The sequence below is a fragment of the Saccopteryx leptura genome, chromosome 2 (assembly GCF_036850995.1).
Source record: "Saccopteryx leptura isolate mSacLep1 chromosome 2, mSacLep1_pri_phased_curated, whole genome shotgun sequence".
NCBI classification, from domain to species: Eukaryota; Metazoa; Chordata; class Mammalia; order Chiroptera; family Emballonuridae; genus Saccopteryx; species Saccopteryx leptura.
In genome coordinates, this window is record NC_089504.1 from 22,083,296 (window position 1) to 22,105,051 (window position 21,756).

The window sequence follows — 21,756 nt, forward strand, 5'->3', positions numbered from 1 at the left end:
GCTGACTGAAGATGCCAAGCTCTGAGAAGTAGCAGCTGAGCCAGAATGACTTGGAGACAGGTCCTATTCCTCCCCTGAAGTCACAGAGAGAAGCTGACTGCCTCTGGCTACAAGGAGGCACCACTACCCATTTGAGAATGAAATACATGCAGTCCCTGCCCTCCTGGAACGGCCTGAGCCCCATGGCTAGGCTTCAGTGTTATCACCAGCGGCCTGACGGACACAAGTAGCTGGTTGTTTTGTTGGACAGAAATATTTTCATGAAACTACATCTAACAAGGTCTCCTCAATGTTGTTAAAGCCATATTACTGGGCAACAATTAATAAAAACATATTTAAGGAAGAAAAATTAAAAGTAAAAAAAAAATTTTTACAGGCCTTAGCTGGCTAGCTCAGCTGTACAGTGTGGCCTGGTGTGGAAGTCTCAGGTTTGATTCCCAGTCAGGGCACAGAGGAGAGGTGCTTATCTGTTTCTCCACCCTTCCACCTCTCCTTCCTCTCCATCTCTCTCTTCCCTTCCTGCAACCACAGCTCAATTGAAGCAAAGTTGGCGTGGGAACTGAGGATGGCTCCATGGCCTTCCCCTCAGGCACTAGACTGGCTCCTGCTGCAACAGAGAAAAGCCCAAGATGGGCATAGCATCGCTCCATGGTGGGCATGTCAGGTGGATCACAGTCGGGCACATGCAGGAGTCTGTTTCTCTGAATCCCCATTTCTCACTTCAGAAAAATCAAAATAAAGAAAGAAAGAGAATAAAAAAATTTTTTTAATTCATATTATTGTGCAATCCAAAAACATGTCTCTCTCTTAGCTTTAATGAGTGACTTATTCATCAAATACATTTTCATAGTCATGCTTCTCTCCACTCCTTATAGGTAAGATTTATGGGTACATTCAATGACAGTGAAACCCTGATCTCTGACAGCACCCAACTAGAGCTTCCATAGTTTGTCCCAAAGTCCTATAGCATTTTTTCTCCTAATTCTCTTTGACTGAGACAACCATGGTTCCCCATGGTGATCAAACTTCTACCTACAAAAATTAACCCAAGCTTTTCATACTACAGGTATGATCCTGGTGGTCTTTCTTTTAATAGTATTGACATTTTTAGGACTAGATACCAGCCTGCTCCATGTATGTGCCCCTTGAAATTCTGGGATGCGGCAAGCTTAACCACTAATGCAGGGCCTCTTTCAATGTTTGCAAGCGGTAGGGACAAGGACACAGGATGCCTCCAAGCATTTTGGCTCGTGCAGTGGGGAGGATAGATGTGCCTTTCCTTCAGTCATAAGGAAGAACCGGATTACTGCAGAATGATTGGACATTTTATTAGTTTCTCTAGCTAAAAAAAGAAATTATAATAAAAGAGAGAGTCCCAACATAGCTATGCCTGTAGAATGCAGTTTGTATTGAGTATGTACACCATTTCCCCACCCGCACTGAAAGTTGCTAGAAGAAATGGATGACTTCTCCTCCTTGTCCATGTCTGTTAAGGGATCTATGGTATAGAGTAAATTATATGTACGTAGTGATTAAACATTTGTTCATTCATTGTGGTGGAATTCAGACAAAGAATAGAAATTAAAAGTACTAATTACCAGACATCATACTTTCAAGACATTATTTTATGTGACCCTATCCTAATCTACTCTATTTGAATGTTTATGATAGGTACCATAACCATAGTAGAGATGATATCTCTGTTTCTGAGGGTGATTTAAATGGAGACTCACCTATTTCTACACGCCATGTGAGTGGTGGTGCAAGGAGGGTCCACACATGCCATTTCCCAGATCTTCTCCATTCCTGCTGCTCATCACTGTTTTCAGATATCACGGTTAAATCTGGTTCCAAAAGGCAGTCTTTGACACTGGCCGGTTGGCTCAGTGGTAGAGCGTCGGACTGGTGTGCAGGGGTCCTAGGTTTGATTCCCGGCTAGGGCACACAGGAGCAGCGCCCATCTGCTTCTCCACCTTTCTCCCTCTCCTTCCTCTCTGTCTTTCTCTTCCCCTCCCGCAGCCATGGCTCTGAGGATGCCCAGGCACTGAGGATGACTCTGTGGCCTCTGCCTCAGGTGATAGAGTGGCTCTGGTCGCAACAGAGCAACGCCCCCTGGTGGGCATGCCGGGTGGATCCCGGTCTGGCTCATGCGGGATTCTGTCTGACTGTCTCCCTGTTTCTGGCTTCGGAAAAATACAAAAAAAAAAAAAAAATGTAATTATTGAAAAAAATTAAGAAAAAAAAAGGCAGTCTTTGATTACATATAACATTTATTTTTTTGCCAGTTTTTCTTTTCCTTTTGCTTTTTTGAGTGTGTGTTTTGAGTAATGTTAGGTCACTGAGTTATCTAAAAGAGGTGAGATTGACAGGAACAATTTGGCCTCACACCAATGCACACAGACTTTCGTGGAGTGGGAGGAGAAAGGGGTGCCCTGAGGACTACAGATGGGATCCAGACTGAATATAAAGACAGAGGCGTTGGGGAGCAGAGCTACCATCAGGGAGAGTCACCCCAGAGACTGCAGCCGTTGTCCCTCCCAAGATGAAGCTGCTGCTGCTGTGTCTGGGGTTGACCCTGGTCTGTGCCCACAAGAAAGGACACCATGAAGTTGTGACAAGCAACTTCGATATGTCAAAGGTAGAGTCGGGGGAGCATAGGGAGTCTGACTTGGGGGTGGCTGTGGGGATACTGAAGCAAGGTGGCCTCACGGGACAGGAAGAGGCTTTGACATGTTATAGAAATGGGGTAGTTGCTGACTTTGGACTAAGAGTAACTGTACTATGTGGAAAGAGGACAACACTTGGGGACCAATATTTTTAGTAAACGGACAATGGAAAAAACCTTACACGTGGTGTCAACTGACCTGAGTTCTCATGCTGTCTTCACATCAGCACTCAGAGTCCGGCCCATCGGGCGGGTTCACGGAGACGAGTGTCCATGAGGTTCCTCGTCTTCTCTTCTCCCCCAATCATTTTACTGATTTATTGCAGGTCTCGGGAGAGTGGTATACTGTCATGTTGGCCTCAGATGTGAGGGAAAAAGTAGAAGAAAATGGTAGCCTGAGGCTCTATGTGGAATCTATGCAAGAACTGGCCAACTCTTCTCTTCTTTTTGAATATCATAAAAAGTAAGTACAACATTTTATATTTGGGGTCATAGATTGGAAGATTTCATATGCTCTTGTAGATCTACACACATGCATACACACCACAACATATATACACATCACAGGCACAAACACACACATGCATGTGTACACTTACATGGTGACTCAGTATCCAAACTCTCAGTCCCTCATCTGGCACTCTTCCATGGCTCCATGACTTAAATCTTTTCTAGAATCAGAGAGAAGAACTGGGGAGAGGACTCAATTTAACTGGGACAACAGGAGGTGAGGGCGAGTTACTGGAACCAGACACGCGGGTTACAGGTGCAATGGGAGGGAGCTGGCCCCATCAATATCTCTTGGTCATCTGCTCATTCTCTTTTACAGGGAAAATGGAGAATGTGTTAAATTTACTATGATTTGTCCTCCAACTGAAACAAAAGGAGTATATAGTACTGTCTGTAAGTATAAATAAAAATAAATTTTTATAAATTCTACTTTAAATGACAAGAACTTTACCAAATCCCAATAAGATCATGATCTATTCTTTTTTTAAGTTAGAGGAGTGGATACTGTGAGACAGACTCCCAATAGTGCCCCAATAGGGATCTACCCGGAACCCCCCATTTGGGATTGATGCTTGAATCAACTGAGCTATCCTCAGTGCCTGAGGCTGATGCGCTAGGACCACGTGAACCATCCTTACCTCTCGTGGCTGACACTCAGACCAATAAAACCACTGGTCACAGGAAGGGAAGAGGGAGAGTAGGGGGAAAGAGAGAGGAATAGTAGTTGATGGTCGCTTCACATGTGTGTCTTGACCAGGGTTCCAACCAGGGATAGAGCTGACGTTCTATTCACTAAGGCAGCCAGGGAGATCCTTGATCCATTTATGATCAATGCTATTTAGGTAATATACATCAGATCATGTAATAGTTGATATCCTCAAGTTGGTAGAAACTTATGAGTAAAAGTGAATCTTTAGCATATAAAGTCATTAGAGTAAGATGACTGTTTGGTCATATTTAACGCCTGCAACAAAAGTAAAAGGGCACAGATATAAAGTATGTTTTCTGGAAATATTTTATTCCCTGCTCACTCTCTGATGGTTTCTGTTGGTCACTGCCACAGCACATTGCTTGCATTAAGTGCTGGGTATATAATGTCATTGAAGTTTATGGACAAGACAGAGACACAGAGATGGCAGAGAAGTCTGAGGGTCATAGACAAGTTTCACAGAGGATAATAGAAGGTGACTTGCAGCTGTGGTTGAATTTTCTACCACTGGTCATCAATGTGCCACTGGTTTCCATTCTACCCTTCGAAGGGACCTGATGAAGCCTAGGGAGATGCAAAGGAGAACATTAGATATCACTAGACGGATTCCGTGAATGAGAATGGGTAAAGAGTTTCACTTGCTTCTCATGGACAAAAATGTTCTGACCTGTGTCCTGTTTCTTCCACAGATGATGGATACAATCTATTTCAAATAGTTGAAACAGTCTATAATGAATATATTGCTTTTTATGTGAGAAATTTCAAGAATGGTACAACAACCCAATTCATGAAGATTTTTGGTAGAGTATCTTCAAGTGGACACTTACCATGGAAGGGGGATAGAAACAAAATATTCCTCCCATTCTTACCCTGGGACATATGTCCTCCTCTGAGGAGAGGTGCTCACCCAGGGGATCATCTCAGAGTAGGTGATGGACAGAGGAACCTCTCTTCATACCCCAAATATATCCTAAAATGTCCATTTTAAGCCTGGTTATAGCTCATTCCTAAATTCTGCGTAAGTGCCAGCCACTGTCATCCATTTCCCATCCACTGACCCCATGACACCAGGAGCCTCAATAGCCAACACACAAGATACAGCAGTTACTGTCACTGTTTCCACAGGACGAAAACCAGATCTGAGTCCAAAGGTCAAGAAATGGTTTAAGAAACTTTGCGTAAGACGGGGAATTCCTAAGGAAAACGTGCTGGATGTGACCCATGGCGGTAATTTTAACTCTCTCTGGTTTTCTCTTCATAAATTCCCATGATACCGAATAGAGGTATTAAAGAGAAGAAACAACCTCCAATCAGAACCCCCTGCCCTAACCTGGAAAATCCTTTGGTTTCTTGCTGGGAAGTAAATGGGTTGGAGAGTGACTGTGCTCTGTTCTGCCTCTGCAGATCGCTGTCTCTACAACCGAGGAAGCAATGGTGCCCAGGCCTCCAGGTGGGTGATGTCTGATGAAGAGGGGGTGGCCCAGGGATCACTGCTTTCCAAAATCAAAAGAGAGTGATGTCCAGAGATTGCAGTAGACTTAATTTTGTCAGGAGGCTTGCTGGGTGAGTTTCAAATTGGAGTAGGGTTTTCTAGGTTTGGAACCCACACGTTCTATGAATTGTAGAGCAAGTGACCTAAGCAATTAAAAGGAAAACAATGATGCCTGACCTGTGGTGGAGCAGTAGGCAAAGTCTCAACCTGAAATGTTGAGGTAGCCATTTGAAACCCTGAGATTACATGGTCAAGGCATATATGGGAGTTGATGCTTCCTGCTCCTCCCCCATTCTCTCTCTCTCTCTCTCTCTCTCTCTTTCTCCTCACTAAAATAAAAAAAATTTTTTTAAACAATACATGAGCATTAAAAGGAAAACACTAATGTATCCCTTATAGGGGCACTGTATGGATATCCTCCAAGTTAAATGGCCTTAGTTATTGATAATATCCTCAATATTGTTAAGGTTTAAAATTTGAAATAAAAAAAAGAGTGCCAGGGTGTGAGTATAAAATTCAAATACATGTCAGTGTTTAATCCATCTTCCAAGCCCCAAAGCTGTGGTCTCACCCTCCAATTTGTGGCAATAATGTCTTCCTTTGATCTCTGCACATCCTGAACTTCTGATCTGGAAATAGACCGGTTCAACTTCCAGTTGTCCTCCACCCGGAGAATCTGGTCTGAATTTCCTCATCTGCTTCCTACCTCAGATGATTTACTCTGGGGATCTATTCAGATGATTTATGGGGAAATCTTAGCATCTATAGCTTTGTACAGTCGGCATTTAATAATAGGTATTTAGGGTTTTTGCCATTCCTCATCAATTTATCAAAAATTCCTCAAAACTTTTATGTGAAAGATGGCAGACACCAACGTCGGTTCCTTCATTGAATCCTCTCTTTTTTCATAGACTGAGTTTAGGGAAACGTAAGATGGGATCAGTCAAAGAAAAGAGAAATCATTGATGCAATGCCCACCTTTCTCGTATTCTCTCTTGTAACAAGTTACTGTTCAGATTAGAGTTTATTTCTTCATATTTTTTCACTGTAATAGAAATTCTCTTTGTCTCACTGGAACCCAGAAAGTGCTTCATGAGTGTCTTTGTTCTCTCTGTCATCTGCTTTTTTAGTGCTGTGTGAATCCATCCTCACCTGGGAGCCAAGATCTTCATTCCACAGTCTCCATGTCAATTTATGACAAGGTGTGTGAGCTGGTTTTCATCACTGTCATCTATGAAGGCTTTAACCTTGAATCTTCAAGATTTTCCTTAATTGTCTAGAAAGTTTAATCAACATGCTAAGAATCATATATTTTCTTTAAATTTCCAACTCAAATTGCCAGACCCAAGAGAACTCTGCCATGAATAAGACGTTCTTCTACCTGTCAATAAACTATTATTCTTGCAGTCATGTGATTGTCTCTGTGTATATGAGAGACAAGGGGCTGACAAAGTGATTGCGGGGCTTCCATGGCCCTGTTCCTAAATACTCCCATTATTCCTCAGAGTATTTCCTGAGTTTCACATTCTTCTTTTCCTGCAGTAATTCTCTGTCCTTGTGAGTGTTAGTTGCCCTTTAAATTGCCTATTTCTTAGTGACAGTATATAAAAACTTTGAGACTTGCCCCACACATTGCACTCTCTGGGGATTCTCTCTCTCTCTCAATGGAGAGTGAGAGTTAGATGCCGTTGAGGCTGAGGCAACTTGCCATGTGTCAGGACCTGTCTCCACATGCCCATTTCTCTCCATTGCCCATTTCTGACAGTCGACGTCTCATGCTTTCAGAATACCTACTTCAACCACCGCAGTTATCTGTTGGAAATATGTTCATTGAGAGCCCACAAAATGTGAGCCCTCGCAGTCCTCAGCGACCTGTACTGGGTGCCATCAGGAGGCATCAAGGGGGCTGAAGTTTCTTACCTCTTTTTTTGGGAGCCTATGGGCTTTGAAGAAAACAAAGTTAGAGTTCTTTCTCAACTTTAATTCTCTCTTTAAATCAGATGATTAAAAACAATGTTAGGCCTGGTTGGTTGGTTCAGCGGTAGAGCGACGGCCCAGAATGTGATAGTTCCGGGTTTGATTCCCAGTCAAGGCACATAAGAGAGGTACCCAACTGCTTCTTCACCCTTCCCCTTCTTCTTTCTCTTTGTTTTTCTTTTCCCCTTTCACATGAAGGGCTCCACAGGAGCAAAGTTGGCCCAGTTGCTGAGAGCGACTCAAGGACTCCACCTCAGGCACTAGAATGCTGCTGGTTACAGCAGAGCAATGCCCCAAATGGGCAGAGCATTGCCCCCTGGTGGGCATGCCAGGTGGATCCTGGTTGGGCACATGAGAGAGTCTGTCTGACTTTCTCCTGAATTCTAACCTCGAGGAAAAGAAAAAAGTAGTATCAGTGCCCTGGCTGGTGGTTCAGTAGATTAAGCATCATCCTAGTTCACCGTGGTCAAAGATACGATCCCTGGTCAGGGCAGGTTGTAAAAGCAGTCAATATGTACACAAGGAATGGAACATCCAAGTTTAACAATCAATTGATACTTCTTTCTTCTCTCTCTCAAGCCCTATCTCTCTTCAAAATCAATCAAAGCAAACAAAAAAACACCGAGTGTCAAAGTCACACTTCCGTGCAGGATCAGAACTACATAAAGTGGGAGTAGTCATGTATGAAGATTGACACAGTTATCATGAGCATAAGGTTAATGACAGAAGACGTTCTATGTATCTGATGCTCTTTATCTTAGTCTGCCTCCATGTCAGAACAATAAGTTAGCTTCAGGCTTATTTCTTCTGAATAATGCACTTGACATGGTTTACTGACAAGTGGCAAAAGCCTATTTAGAAAGCAAACCAGTCATGCTGTGACCTGTCATTTTAAATGTTGCCATATAAGAAACAGACAGAATATCCCCCCAAAAAATATGTACTAGGAAATCCAAAACAACAACACATTAAAATAATAATATATCATGATCAAGTGAATTTCATTCTAGGAGCACAGAGATGGTTCAATATTCATAAATAGATCAATATAATACACCACATCAACAAAACAAAGAACAGAAATTATGTGATTCTATTAATAGAAGCTGAAAAGTATTTGATAAGATACAACATCCCTTTATGTTTAAAGCACTCAATAAAATCGGAATAGAAGGAAAGTACCTCAACATAATAAAGGTCATATATGACAAGCCATTAGCTTATATTATACTAAATGCTGAAAATATAAAGGCTTTTTCTTAAAATCAGGAGCAAGACATGGTTTTCTATTCTCTCCATTCTTATTCAACAAAGTTCTGCAAGTTTTAGCCATAGTAAGCAGGCCATAAAAAGAAATAAACAGCATCTATATCAGGGAAGAAGAAATAAAAGCATCACTTTTTGCAGATGACATGATCCTGTATTATAGAAACCCCAGACTCCAACAATAAACTATTAGAAAAATAACCAACACAGTAAAGTCTCAAGATGCAAAATCAATATATAAAAGTCTATTGCTTTCCTATATACCAATATTTAACTTCAAAAAATAAATTCAGAGAAACAATTCCTCTTATGATTGTAATAAAAAAATAAAATACCTAAGAGAAAAGTTAAGAAAGGATGTGAAGGACCTGTATACAGAAAACCACAAAGCATTTTTGAAAGAAATTGAAAATGAAACAATGAAATGGATAAATATTGGAATGTTCATGGATTAGAAGAATCAACATAGATTAATGGCCATATTCCCCAAAGCAATATACAAATTTAATGCAAACTCCATCAAAATCCCAATGTCATTTTTTAAAGAAAAAGAACAAAATATCACAGGTTAGTATAGAACCACAAAATCCCCAAATAGCCTGACCTGTAGTAGCACAGTGGATAAAGCATCAACCTGGAGTGCTGAGGTCATCATTGCAAAACCCTGGGCTTGTCTGATTATGGCACATATGGGAGTAGATGCTTTCAGCTCCTCTCCCTGTTCTCTCTCTCTCCTCTCTCTATAAGAAAAATGAATAAATAAATTCTAAAAATGAATCCCCAAATAACAAAAGCAATATTGAAGAAAAAGAATAAAGCTGGAGGTATCACTCTACCTGACTTCAAATTATACTAAAGAGCCACAATAATAAAAACAGCATGGTATTGACAGAAACACAGATATATAGATCAATGGCACAGAATAGAAAACCCAGAAAATAAATCTCATATATAAAAAAAAATCACTTTCAACAACAGGACCAAATACACACAATGAAGAAAAAAAAGCCTCTTCAATAAATGGTGCTTGGAAAATCAGAACGACACATGCAAAAGAATGAAACTTGACTACAGTTTATTCCATGCACAAAAATTTATTCAAAATAAATGAAAGACCTAAATATATGATTTGAATCAATAAATTACACAGAAGAAAACACAGGTAGAAACTCATGGAACTTGGCAGTAGAGAACAATTTATGAATTTGATCCCAAAGGCAAGGAAAGTAAAGGCAAAAATAAATGAGTGGGACTATATTAAACTGAAAAGTTTTGCACAGCAAAAGAAACTGACAACAAAACAAATAGGCAGCCAACTAAATGAAAGATGATATCTGCAAACAACTCTGAATAGGGATTAATATCCAAAATATATAAAGAACTCCCAAAGCTCAGCAACAAACAAGCAAACAATTCAATGAAAAAATGGGGAGAGTACCTGAACAAACACTTTCTCCAAGAAAACATACAAATGGCCAAGAGATATAGGAAAAGATGCTCATCTTCATTTCTTATTTGAGAAATGCAAATCAAAATTACAGTGAGAAGGAACCTGAAGATAGCAGTGGAGTAGGCAGACACACAGACTTCCAGTTCACACCACTGAACTTGATTATAAAATAATTAATGAACAATCAGCGTGAAAAACCAAATCTAGACTACAAGAACAGCTGTCAAAAAGCAAAAAAGAAGACACAACAAACCTGGTAAAGAGTGCCTTAAACTCCCCTGCTTACAGGAACGAGGGGGGTGAGAGTTGAGGCTGAGAGCCCAGAAGGGATCTCCCTCCAAGAAAAAGAGCAGTAAATACTGCTCACAGCCACTTTCCTGGCAACCAGGAAATGAGGGTAATTGAAAGGCCAGCTTGCCTGGCCTGTGGTGGTGCAGTGGATAAAGCCTAGACCTAGAAATGCTGAGGTCGCCGGTTCGAAACCCTGGGCTTGCCTGGTCAGGGCACATATGGGAATTGATGCTTCCAGCTCCTCCCCCCTGTCTCTCTCTCCTCTCTCTGTCTCTCTCTCTCCTCTCTAAAATTAATAAATAAAATAAAAATTAAAAAAAAAAGAAAGGGCCAGCTTATGTTCCAAAAAGAAAGGGGACAGAGAAAGACAGATGGTGAGGGGCAGAGGCATGCAGGGGACACCCTGAAAAGCTGACTTATTCGATGCTGGAGGGGGCCATAACTGGTGGAGGGACTGATTCTTCCACAAAAGAGAATACAAAGTGCTTCCAGTTCACAGATCTCCAGACATCTCTCCAATTCCAATCAACACAACAAGACACAGCTGGAAACAAGAAGTGGGGAGGAGGGGCAGTAACTCAGGTCTCCATGGAGATCAGAAATACAACTCTCCCAACTGACGCTGAGAAAGCAATCTGCTCCAGAGAGATGAACTGGCAGAGGTCAGGTTACTCCCACTGCATTCCTGGATACAGTTTCAAATAAGCCCCCTGCTGAGATAAGCAAACAACATAATCACTTGTTAAAAAAACAAACAAATCAAGACTTCAAAGCGGCCCAAATCTGAAAGTGGATTACAAGTAATAGCTGATGCCAACCCAAGAAGATCTAGAAATAACACAATTGAAAACTGGAGGCAGACAACACTAAGCCTAGACTTAACCAGCTCTACAAACAAAACACCCAAACACACAGATATAATGAGAAGACGGAGAAGTGCAATCCAAATAAAACCACAAGAAAACATCCAGGAAATGAACTGAGTGATATGGAAATGACCAAACTTCCGGATGAGAAGTTCAAAATAATGATTGTAAGGATGCTTAGAGATTTTACAACAACAATGGATAATCATTAAAAACCCATAAATAAAGAAATAGCAAGTAGAAAAAAGAATATTGAAATATTAAAAAAAGAATCAGTCAGAGATGACAAATATAATATCAGGAATGAAGACCACAATGGAAGGAAATAAAAACAGGATGGATAGAGCTGAGGATAGAATCAACAACTTGGGAGACAACTGGAATGAAGGCATGAAAGCAGAGAAGAAAAAAGAAATGAGATTCAAAAAGTTTGAGGAAATTCTTAGAGAGCTCTGTGACAAAATGAAGAGAAATAACATCCGCATCATAGGGGTTCCTGAAGAAGAAGAGAAGAACAAGGAATAGAGACTTTATTCAATCATATCATAGCTGAAAACTTCCCTCAATTAATGCAGGAGAAACTCTCTCAAGTTCAAGAAGCACAGAGAACTTCATTAAAGAGAAACCCAAAGAAATCTACACCAAGACACATCATAATTAAAATACCAAAGCTAAGTGATAAAGAGAAAATATTAAAAGCTGAAAGAGAAAAAACAGCTATCACCTACAAAGCATCCCCCATAAGGATGACATCCGACTTCTCAACAGAAACACTTGAGGCCAGAAGGGAATGGCAAGATATATTCAAAGTAATGCAGAACAAGAACCTACAACCAAGACTCTTTATCCAGCAAGGCTGTTATTTAAAATCGAATGAGAAATAAAAAGCTTCCCAGACCAAAACAAAAAAAAAAATGCAAAGAATTCATTACAACCAAAGCAATGCTACAGGAAATATTAAGAGGCATGGTGTAAACAGATCAAAGCGAGAAAAGAATATAGCAAAAGAGGAATACAGCTTTAACGAATAAAATGGCAATAAACCACTACATATCAATAATAACCTTAAATGTAAATGGATTAAATGATCCAATCAAAAGACATAGGGTAGCTGTATGGATGAGAAAACAGGACCCATACATTTGCTTTCTACAAGAGACACACCTTAAACAAAAGATGCACGTAGACTGAAGGTAAAAGGATGGAAAAAAACATTTCATGCAAATGGAAATGAAACAAAAGCTGGAGTAGCAATACTTATATTCAGACAAAATGGAATTTAAAACAAGAAATATAGTAAGAGATAAAGAAGGCCACTACATAATGATAAAGGGAGCCATCCAAAATGAAGATATAACTATTATAAATATTTACACACCTAATATAGGAGCACCTAAATATAGAAACCAGACTTTGATGGATACAAAGGGTGAGATCAACAGCAATATGATAATAATAGGGGATTTTAATTCCCCACTAACATTACTAGATAGATCCTCAAGAAAGAAAATTAACAAAGAATCAGCAGACTTAAAGGACACACTAGATAAACATGATTTAATAGATATCTTCAGAACTTTTTACCCTAAAGCAGCAGAATGTACATTCTTTTCAAGTGCTCATGATACATTCTCTAGGATACACCACATGTTAGGGCAAAAAAGTGGTATCAACAAATTTAAGAAGATTGAATTCATATCGAGCTCTTTCGCAAATCACAATGGCATGAAACTAGAAATGAACCACAACAGAAAAGCTCAAAAATTCTCAAACACATGGAAACTAAATAGCAGGTTGTTAAATAACAAATGGATTAAGAATGAGATCAAAGATGAAATAAAAAATTCCTAGAAACAAATTATAATGAGCATACAACAACTCAAAATTTATGGGACACAGCGAAAGCAGTACTGAGAGGGAAGTTCATAGCACTACAGGCACACTCAAGGAACTAGAAAAATCTCAAATAAACAACTTAACCCTGCATTTAAAAAAACTAGAAAAAGAACTGCAAGTAAAGCCCAAATGTAGTAGAAAGAAGAAAATAATAAATATTAGAGCATAAATAAATGATATAGATGCAAAAGAAACAACACAGAGGATCAATGAAACAAAGAGATGATTCTTGAAAAGGAAAAAAAGATGGATGAACCTTTAACTAGACAAACCAAGAAAAAGAGAGAGAGAATTCAAATAAATAAAATTAGAAATGAGAGTGGAGAAATAACAACTGACACAACAGAAATAGAAAATATTGTAAAAAAAAAATACTATGAAGAACTGTATGCCAAAAAACTAGAAAACCTAGATGAAATGGACAAATAACTTGAAACATACAAGCTTCCAAAAATCAATCTGGAAGAATCAGAAAACCTAAACAGACTGATTACACCAAATGAGATCGGAACAGTATTAAAAAAACTCCCAACAAAGAAAAGTCCAGGACCAGATTACTTCACAAGTGAATTCTACCAATTATTCAAAGAAGAAATAACTCCTATTCTTCTCAAGCTATTTCAAAAAATTCAAGAGGAAGAAAGACTTGCAAACTTCGTTTATAAGGCGAGCATAATTCTGATTCCAAAACCAGGCAAAGACACCACAAAGAAAGTATTCTATAGGCCAATATCCCTGATGAATATAGATGCTAAAATCTTCAACAAAATATTAGCAAACTGGATCCAACAATATATGAAAAAATCATACACCATAATCAAGTAGGATTTATCCTGGGGAGGCAAGACTGGTAGAATATGTGCAAATCAATCAATGTGATTCATCACATAAACAAAAGGAAGGAGACAAACCACATGAGAATTTCAATAGATGCAGAAAAAGCATTTGATAAAATCCAGCACCTGTTCAAGATCAAAACTCTCAACAAAGTAGGAATACAGGAAACATACCTCAACATGATAAAAGCCATTTATGACAAACTCACAGCCAACATCATACTAAATGGGAAAAAATTAAAGGCAGTCCCCTTAAGATAAGAAACAAGGCAGGGGTGCCCCCTTTTATCACTCTTATTCAACATAGTCCTGGAAGTCCAAGCCACAGCAATCAGACAAGAAGAAAAATAAAAGGCATTCAAGTTGGAAAAGAAGAAGTAAAGCTATCATTATTTGCAGATGATATGATATTGTATATAGAAAACCCTAAAGTCTCAGTCAAAAAACTACAGGACCTGATAAATGAATTCAGCAAAGTGGCAGGATATAAAATTAATACTCAGAAATGAGAGGCATTTTTACACACCAACAATGAACAGTCAGAAAGAGAAATTAAGGAAACAATCCCCTTCCCTATTACAACCAGAAAAATAAAGTACCTAGGAGTACATTTAACCAAGGAGACTAAAGACTTGTACTCGGAAAATTATAATACATTGATAAAAGAAATTAAGGAAGATACAAAAAAGTGGAAGCATATATTGTGCTCATGGTTAGGAAGAATAAACATCATTAAAATTTCTATATTACCCAAAGCCATTTATAAATTCAATGCAATACCAATTAAAATACCAATGACATACTTTAAAGATGTAGATCACATATTCCAAAAATTTATATGGAACCAAAATAAAACATGAATAGCCTCAGCAATCTTAAAAAAGAAGAATAAAGTGGGAGGTATCACACTTCCTGATATCAAGCTATACTACAAGGCCATTGTACTCAAAACAGCCTGATGCTGGCATAAGAACAGGCACATAGGTCAATGGAACAGAACGAAGAACCAGAAATAAACCCACAGCTCTATGGACAACTGATATTTGACGAAGGAGGTAAGGGCATACAATGGAGTAAAGACAACCTCTTTAATAAATAGTGTTGGGAAAATTGGACAGCTACCTGCAAAAAAATAAAACTAGTCCACCAACCTACATCATTCACAAAAATAAACTCAAAATGGATAAAAGACTTAAATGTAAGCCATGAAATCATAAGCATCTTAGAAGAAAACATAGGCAATAAGCTCTTCGACATCTCCCGCAGCAATATATTTGCTGATTTATCTCCATGGGTAAGTGAGAAAGAAGACAGGATAAACAAATGAAACTATATCAAACTAAAAAGCTTTTGCACATCCAAAGACAATAAAAACAGAATAAAAAGACCAACTATGCAATGAGAGAATATATTTGACAGTACGTATAATAAGGGGTTAATAATTAAAATTTATAAAGAACTTGTAAAACTCAACCCAGAAAGACAAACAATCCAATCAAAAAAATGGGCAAAAGAAATGAATAGACACATCTCCAAAGAGGACATACAGATGGGCAATACGCATATGAAAAAATGCTCAACATCACTAATCATTAGAGAAATGCAAATTGAAGCCACAATGAGATATCACCTAAACTGGTCAGAATGGCGCTCATCAACAAAACAACACAGAATAAGTGCAGGCGAGGATGTGGAGAACAGGGAACTTTCCTGCACTGCTGGTGGAAATGCAGACTGGTGCAGCCTCTGTGGAAAACAGTATGAAGATTCTCAAAAAATTGAAAATCGAACTGTCTTTTGATTCAGCTATCCTACTTTTAGGAATATACCCCAAGAACACAATAGAACTGTTCCAGAAGGAGAAATGCACCCCATATTTCTGGAAGCATTGTTCACAATACCGAAGATCTGGAAACAGCCCCAGTGTCCATCAAAGGAATAGCGGATTAAAAAGCTTTGGTACATATATACTATGGAATACTACTCAGCCATAAGAAATGATGACATCGGATCATTTACAATAACATGGATGGACCTTGATAACATTATACGGAATGAAATAAGTAAACCAGGAAAAACTAAAAAATATATGAACCCATACATAGATGGGACATAAAAATGAGTCTCAGTGCCATGGACAAGAATGTTATGGTAATGGGGGGTGAGGAAGGAGAGAGATGGAGTGGGGGGAGGGGAGGGGCACAAAGAAAACCAGATAGAAGGTGACAGAAGACAATTTGACTTTGGGTGAGGGATATGCAGCATAATCAAATGTCAAAAAAAATCTGGAGATGTTTACTCAGACCATATGTATCCTGATTTATCAATGTCACTACATTGAAATTAATAAAAATAAGATAGAAAAACTACAGTGAGATACCACCTCATATATGTTAGCTTGGCTTTTATTAACAAAACAGGTAATGAGTGTTGGAGAGGCTGTGGAGAAAAAGGAACCTCATTCACTGCTGGTGGAAATGCAAATTAGTACCACTGTTATGAATGAAAGTATGGTGGTTACTCAAAAACAAAGAAAAGATGTGCCATATGACCCAGCAATCCCTCTACTAGGTATCTACCCTAAACACATGAAAATATTGGGATGTAAAGACATATGCACCCCCACATTCATCGCAGCATTATTCACAGTGGCCAAGACGTGGAAACAACAAAAGCATCCTTTGATAGAAGACTGATTTAAGAAGATATGTACATATATACAATGGAGAATTACTCAGCCAAAAAAAACAATGACATAGTGACATTTATACAACATGGATAAACCTTGAGAACATTATACTGAGTAAATAAGTAAATCACAAAAGCTAAGAACTGTATGATTTCAACATTGGTGGGATATAAAATTGAGACTCATGGACATAGATAAATGTGAAGTGGTTACCAAAGGGAAGAGGACATATAAGACTGGGTGGGGGAAATTGTATAAAGAGACAAATATATGTTTACTGAAAATAATTTGACTTTGTCTGATAGGTATACAATATAATCAACAGTTCAAATGCTATAGAAATGGTCACCTGAAATCTAAGTACTCTTACTAATAAATGTCACCCTATCGAATTTAATTTTCTAAAAAAACAAACAAACAAACAGTTAATGGTCACAAGGCATGACCTAGTATTACCATGGAAATGTTTAAAGCATTTCAAACAACAACAATCAATGCACAGAGGACCGCTGAGATCATGGGAAATGTATGAGTGCTACAGCGTAGGAAACTACAGCCAGGGGGGAATCAGAGACAGATCCTCAGCTGCTCCTGGCTCAGGGTAGCAGCTTGAAGTCCCTCTGAAACCTACCCCTCAAGTCCAAACATTTTCAGCAACTGAGGCATGAAATGTTAAGAACAAACCAAGGAGTGAAGACATCAGTATATCAGGAACAGAGCAGAGCAGTCATTTTCAAAATAAAATAAAAAAGGAAAGCAGTCCTGTCTGCTGGGTTCTCAGGACAGATCTGGGTCACTCATGCAGGGTGGGTCACAGCGCTCAGGCAGGGAGGCTGACTGAAGATGCAAAGCTCTGAGAAGCAGGGGCTGAGCCAGAGTGACTTGGAAACAGACAGCCCTTTTCTCTTCCTGTGTCGCAGAGAGAAGCTGACTGCCTGTGGCCTTAAAGGAGGCAGCACTTCTCATTTGAGAACAAAATACATGCAGTGCTGCCCTCCTGGAACAACCTGATGCCCATGACTAGGCTTCAATGTTATCACCAGAGGGCCTGAGGGCACAGGTAAGCAGTTCTTCTGTTGAACAAAAACAATCTCATTAAACATCAGACAAGGTGACTACGAGAACGTTAAACCAGATTATAGTACAATCCAAAAACATGTCTATCCCTCAGCTACAATGAGTGACTGCTGCTTCTTTATCAAGTACAGCTTTACAGTCCAGCTTATCTCCACTCTGTATACAGAAGATTTATGGATACAGTCAATAATAGACTTCCCTGATCACTAACAGCATACAACCTAGGCCTTTTTTAGATTGTCCACAAGGCCTGTAGTAGGTTCTTCCTAACACGCTCTGACTGACATACTCGTGGTTTTCTGTGGTGTGCACACTTCATAACCACAATAATTAACCCAGTCTTTTTAACCACAGGAATGGACCTGGCGGTCTTTGTTTGAAGACATTCGATATTCACATTTTTAGGATTAAGATCCAGCTTACTCCATGTATGTGTCCCCTGAAGTTCTGAGATGCAGCAAGCTTTATCACATATACAGGGCCTCTTTCAATGTTTGCATGCAGTAGGGGCAAGGATACAGGATGCCTCCAAGGATTTTGGCCTGAGCAGTGGGAAAAATAGAATTTCCTTTACTCTAGTCAGGTGGAAGAACCAGCTCATTGAGAAAAGATAAATATCTGCACTTGGATATTTCATTAGCTACTCTAAGTAGAAAAAGAAATTATAGTAACATGAAACAGAGGGAGGAAGAGAGAGAGAGAGAGACCCAACCATACTCTAGTGTGGTTTAGTGAAGATTGAATTAATTATACTCTCGTATGAAAATTCTAGAGAGAGTGCTCCAGGTTGGCTGGCACTCTATTCCACAGTCATTCAGGAACCCGGTTCTTTCTCTCTGGTTTCTCCTTTCACCCTAGGGCTTTGTCCTCATGAGTGTGGCCAAAGATGGATTTCAAGACATGAGGTATCAGAGAATGCGGTGGAAATGTTATAAAGTACTGCACCCCAGATTCTGAAAGGCACTGTACCTCACTTTATCAAGTTCACATAGAGACACCCAGTCCAGATAAATTTTGAATAGTTTTATTAAAGGAGGAAATTTACTAAATATGCCAGCCACATATAACTTACACGGGGCAGTCCCAAATCATGTACGAGCCCCAAAAAGAGTTCAGAGGCTGCTTATACACCCTTGATCACACACAGGCAGAAGAAAGCATGACATCACTGCACAGGCTGACAACATTTGTTTAGGGGATACACGGAAACATTAAGACTTTTAAGGTAACACAATCAAAGATGTTTATAAATATTTCAGGGTTCATCTTCCCTCACTAGCCTAGAGGTATTTTACTCTGAAGATTACAGGAAGGGGGAGGAACTACAGTCAATGCAAGGTGCTATGTAAATTCTGCCTCCTATTGAAAGAGAAGAAGTTTCTCAGTTAACCTTTATTTTAGATTTAAAACTAAATGACCCATTGTTCTTTTTTTAAAATTAAATTTAATGCAGTGACATTGATAAATCAGGGTACATATGTTGAGAGAAAACATCTCCAGATTATTTTGACATTTGATTATGCTGTATACACCTCACCAAAATCAAATTGTCTTCTGTCACCCTATATCTGGTTCTCTTTATGCCCCTCCCCTCCCCCACCACCTCTCTTCTTTCTCGCCCCATCTCTCCTCCCCCTTAGCCCCCCACCCCCGTTACCATCACATTCTTGTTCATGCCTCTGAGTTTCATTTTTATGTCTCATTTATGTATGGATTCATATACATCTTAGTTTTTTCTGATTACTTATTTCACTCCGTATAAAGTTATCAAGGTCCATCCATGTTATTGTAAATGATACAATGTCATCATTTATTATGGCTAGTTAGTATTCCATAGTATATATATAACAAAGCTTTTTAATCCACTCGTCCTCTGACGGACACTTAGGCTGTATCCAGATATTCGCTATTCGCTATTGTGAACAATGCTGCCACAAACATGGGGATGCATTTCTCAGTTTGGAGCAGATCCATGGTGTTCTTGGGGTATATTCCTAAAAGTAGGATAGCTGGGTCAAAAGGCATTTTGATTTTCAATTTTTTGAGGAATCTCCATACTATTTTCCACAGTGGCTGCACCAGTCTGCATTCCCACCAGCAGTGCAGGAGGGTTCCCTTTTCTCCACATCATCACCAGCACTTATTCTGTGTTGTTTTGTTGATGAGCACTGTTCTGACTGGTGTGAGGTGATATCTCATTGTGGTTTTAATTGCATTTCTCTAATGATTAGTGATGTTGAGCATTTTTTCATATGCCTGTTGGCCATCTGTATATCCTCTTTGGAGAAGTGTCTATTCATCTCTTTTGCCCATTTTTGTATTGGATTGTTTGTCTTCCTGGTGTTGAGATTTACAAGTTCTTTATAAATTTTGGTTATTAACCCCTTATCAGACGTATTGTCAAATATGTTCTCCCATTGTGTAGTTTGTCTTTTTATTCTGTTCTTATTGTCTTTAGCTATGCAAAAGCTTTTTAGTTTGATATAGTCCCATTTGTTTATCCTGTCTCTTATTTCACTTCCCTGTGGAGATAAATCATCAAATATATTGTTCAGAGAGATGTCTGAGAGCTTACTGCCTGTTTTCTTCTAAGATGCTTACAGTTTCACAGCTTATATTTAAGTCTTTTATCCATTTTGAGTTTATTTTTGAGAATGGTGTAAGCTAGTGGTCTAGTTTCATTTTTTAGCAGGTAGCTTTCCAATTTTTCCAACACCATTTGTTAAAGAGGCCGTCTTTACTCCATTGTATTTCCTTACCTCCTTTGTCAAATATCAGTTGTCCATAAAAGTGTGGGTTTATTTCTGGGTTCTTCGTTCTGTTCCATTGATCTATACGCCTGTTCTTAGGCCAGTACCAGGCTGTTTTGAGTACAATAGCCTTGTAGTATAGCTTGATATCAGGAAGTGTGATACCTCCCACTTTATTTTTTTTTTTTAAGATTTCTGAGGCTATTCGTGTTCTGTTTTGGTTCCATATAAATTTTTGAAATATGTGATCTATATCTTGGAAGTATGTCATTGGTATTTTAATTAGTATTGCATTGAATTTATAGATTGCTTTGGGTAATATAGACATTTTAATGATGTTTATTCTTCCTAACCATGAGCACTATATATGCTTCCACTTGTTTGTATCTTCCTTGATTTTTTTCTCAATGCTTTTAATTTTCCGAGTACAAGTCTTTAGTCTTTTTGGTAAAATTTACTCCTAGGTACTTTATTTTTCTGGTGTAATAGTGAGGGGGATTATTTCCTTAATTTCTCTTTCTGACTGTTCATTGTTGTCATATAAAAATGCCTCTGATTTCTGAGTATTAATTTTATATCCTGCCACTTTGCGGAATTCATTTATCAGGTCCTGTAGTATTTTGACTGAGACTTTAGGTTTTCTATATACAATATCATATCATCTGCAAATAATGATAGTTTTCCTTCATCTTTTCCAACTTGAATGCTTTTTATTTCTTCTTCTTGTCTGATTGCTGTGGTTAGGACATCCAGGAATATGTTGAATAAGAGTGGTGAAAGTGGGCACCCTGCCTTGTTCCTGATCTTAAGAAGATTTTTTTTAATTTTTGCACATTGAGTATGATGTTGGCTGTGTGTTTGTCATAAATGGCTTTTATCATATTGAGGTATATTTCCTGAATTTCCACTTTGCTGAGAGTTTTGATCATGAACCAGTGCTGAATTTTATCAGATGCTTTTTCTGCATCTATTGAAATTCTCATGTGGTTTTTCTGCTTCCTTTTTTTTATGTGATGAATCACATTGATTGATTTACAAATATGATACCAGCCTTCCTTCCCTAGAATAAATCCCACTTGATCATGGTGTATGATTTTTTCCATATATTGTTGGGTCCGGTTTGCTAATATTTTGTTGAGGATTTTAGCATCTATATTCATCAGAGATATTGTCCTATAATTTTTTTTCTCTGTGTTGTCTTTGCCTGGTTTTGGAGTCTGAATTATGTTTGCATCATAAAAGGAGCTTGGAAGTCTTCCTTCCTCTTGAATTTTTTGAAATA

The 21,756-nt window shown here is 38.7% G+C and overlaps 1 protein-coding gene across 1 annotated transcript in view; it reads left to right on the forward strand.

Annotated features, from left to right (window-relative positions):
* Nucleotides 1-2,533: 2,533 nt before the first annotated feature.
* LOC136391232 (lipocalin Can f 6.0101-like) overlaps nt 2,534-21,756 on the forward strand; it is a 34,263-nt gene continuing 15,040 nt past the window's right edge. The window contains exons 1-5 of the mRNA XM_066362766.1: nt 2,534-2,638; nt 2,992-3,128; nt 3,495-3,568; nt 4,574-4,684; nt 5,010-5,111. Of these exons, the coding sequence (XP_066218863.1) occupies nt 2,543-2,638; nt 2,992-3,128; nt 3,495-3,568; nt 4,574-4,684; nt 5,010-5,111 (520 nt within the window). The 5' untranslated portion in view covers nt 2,534-2,542. The remainder of the gene's footprint in view (nt 2,639-2,991; nt 3,129-3,494; nt 3,569-4,573; nt 4,685-5,009; nt 5,112-21,756) is intronic.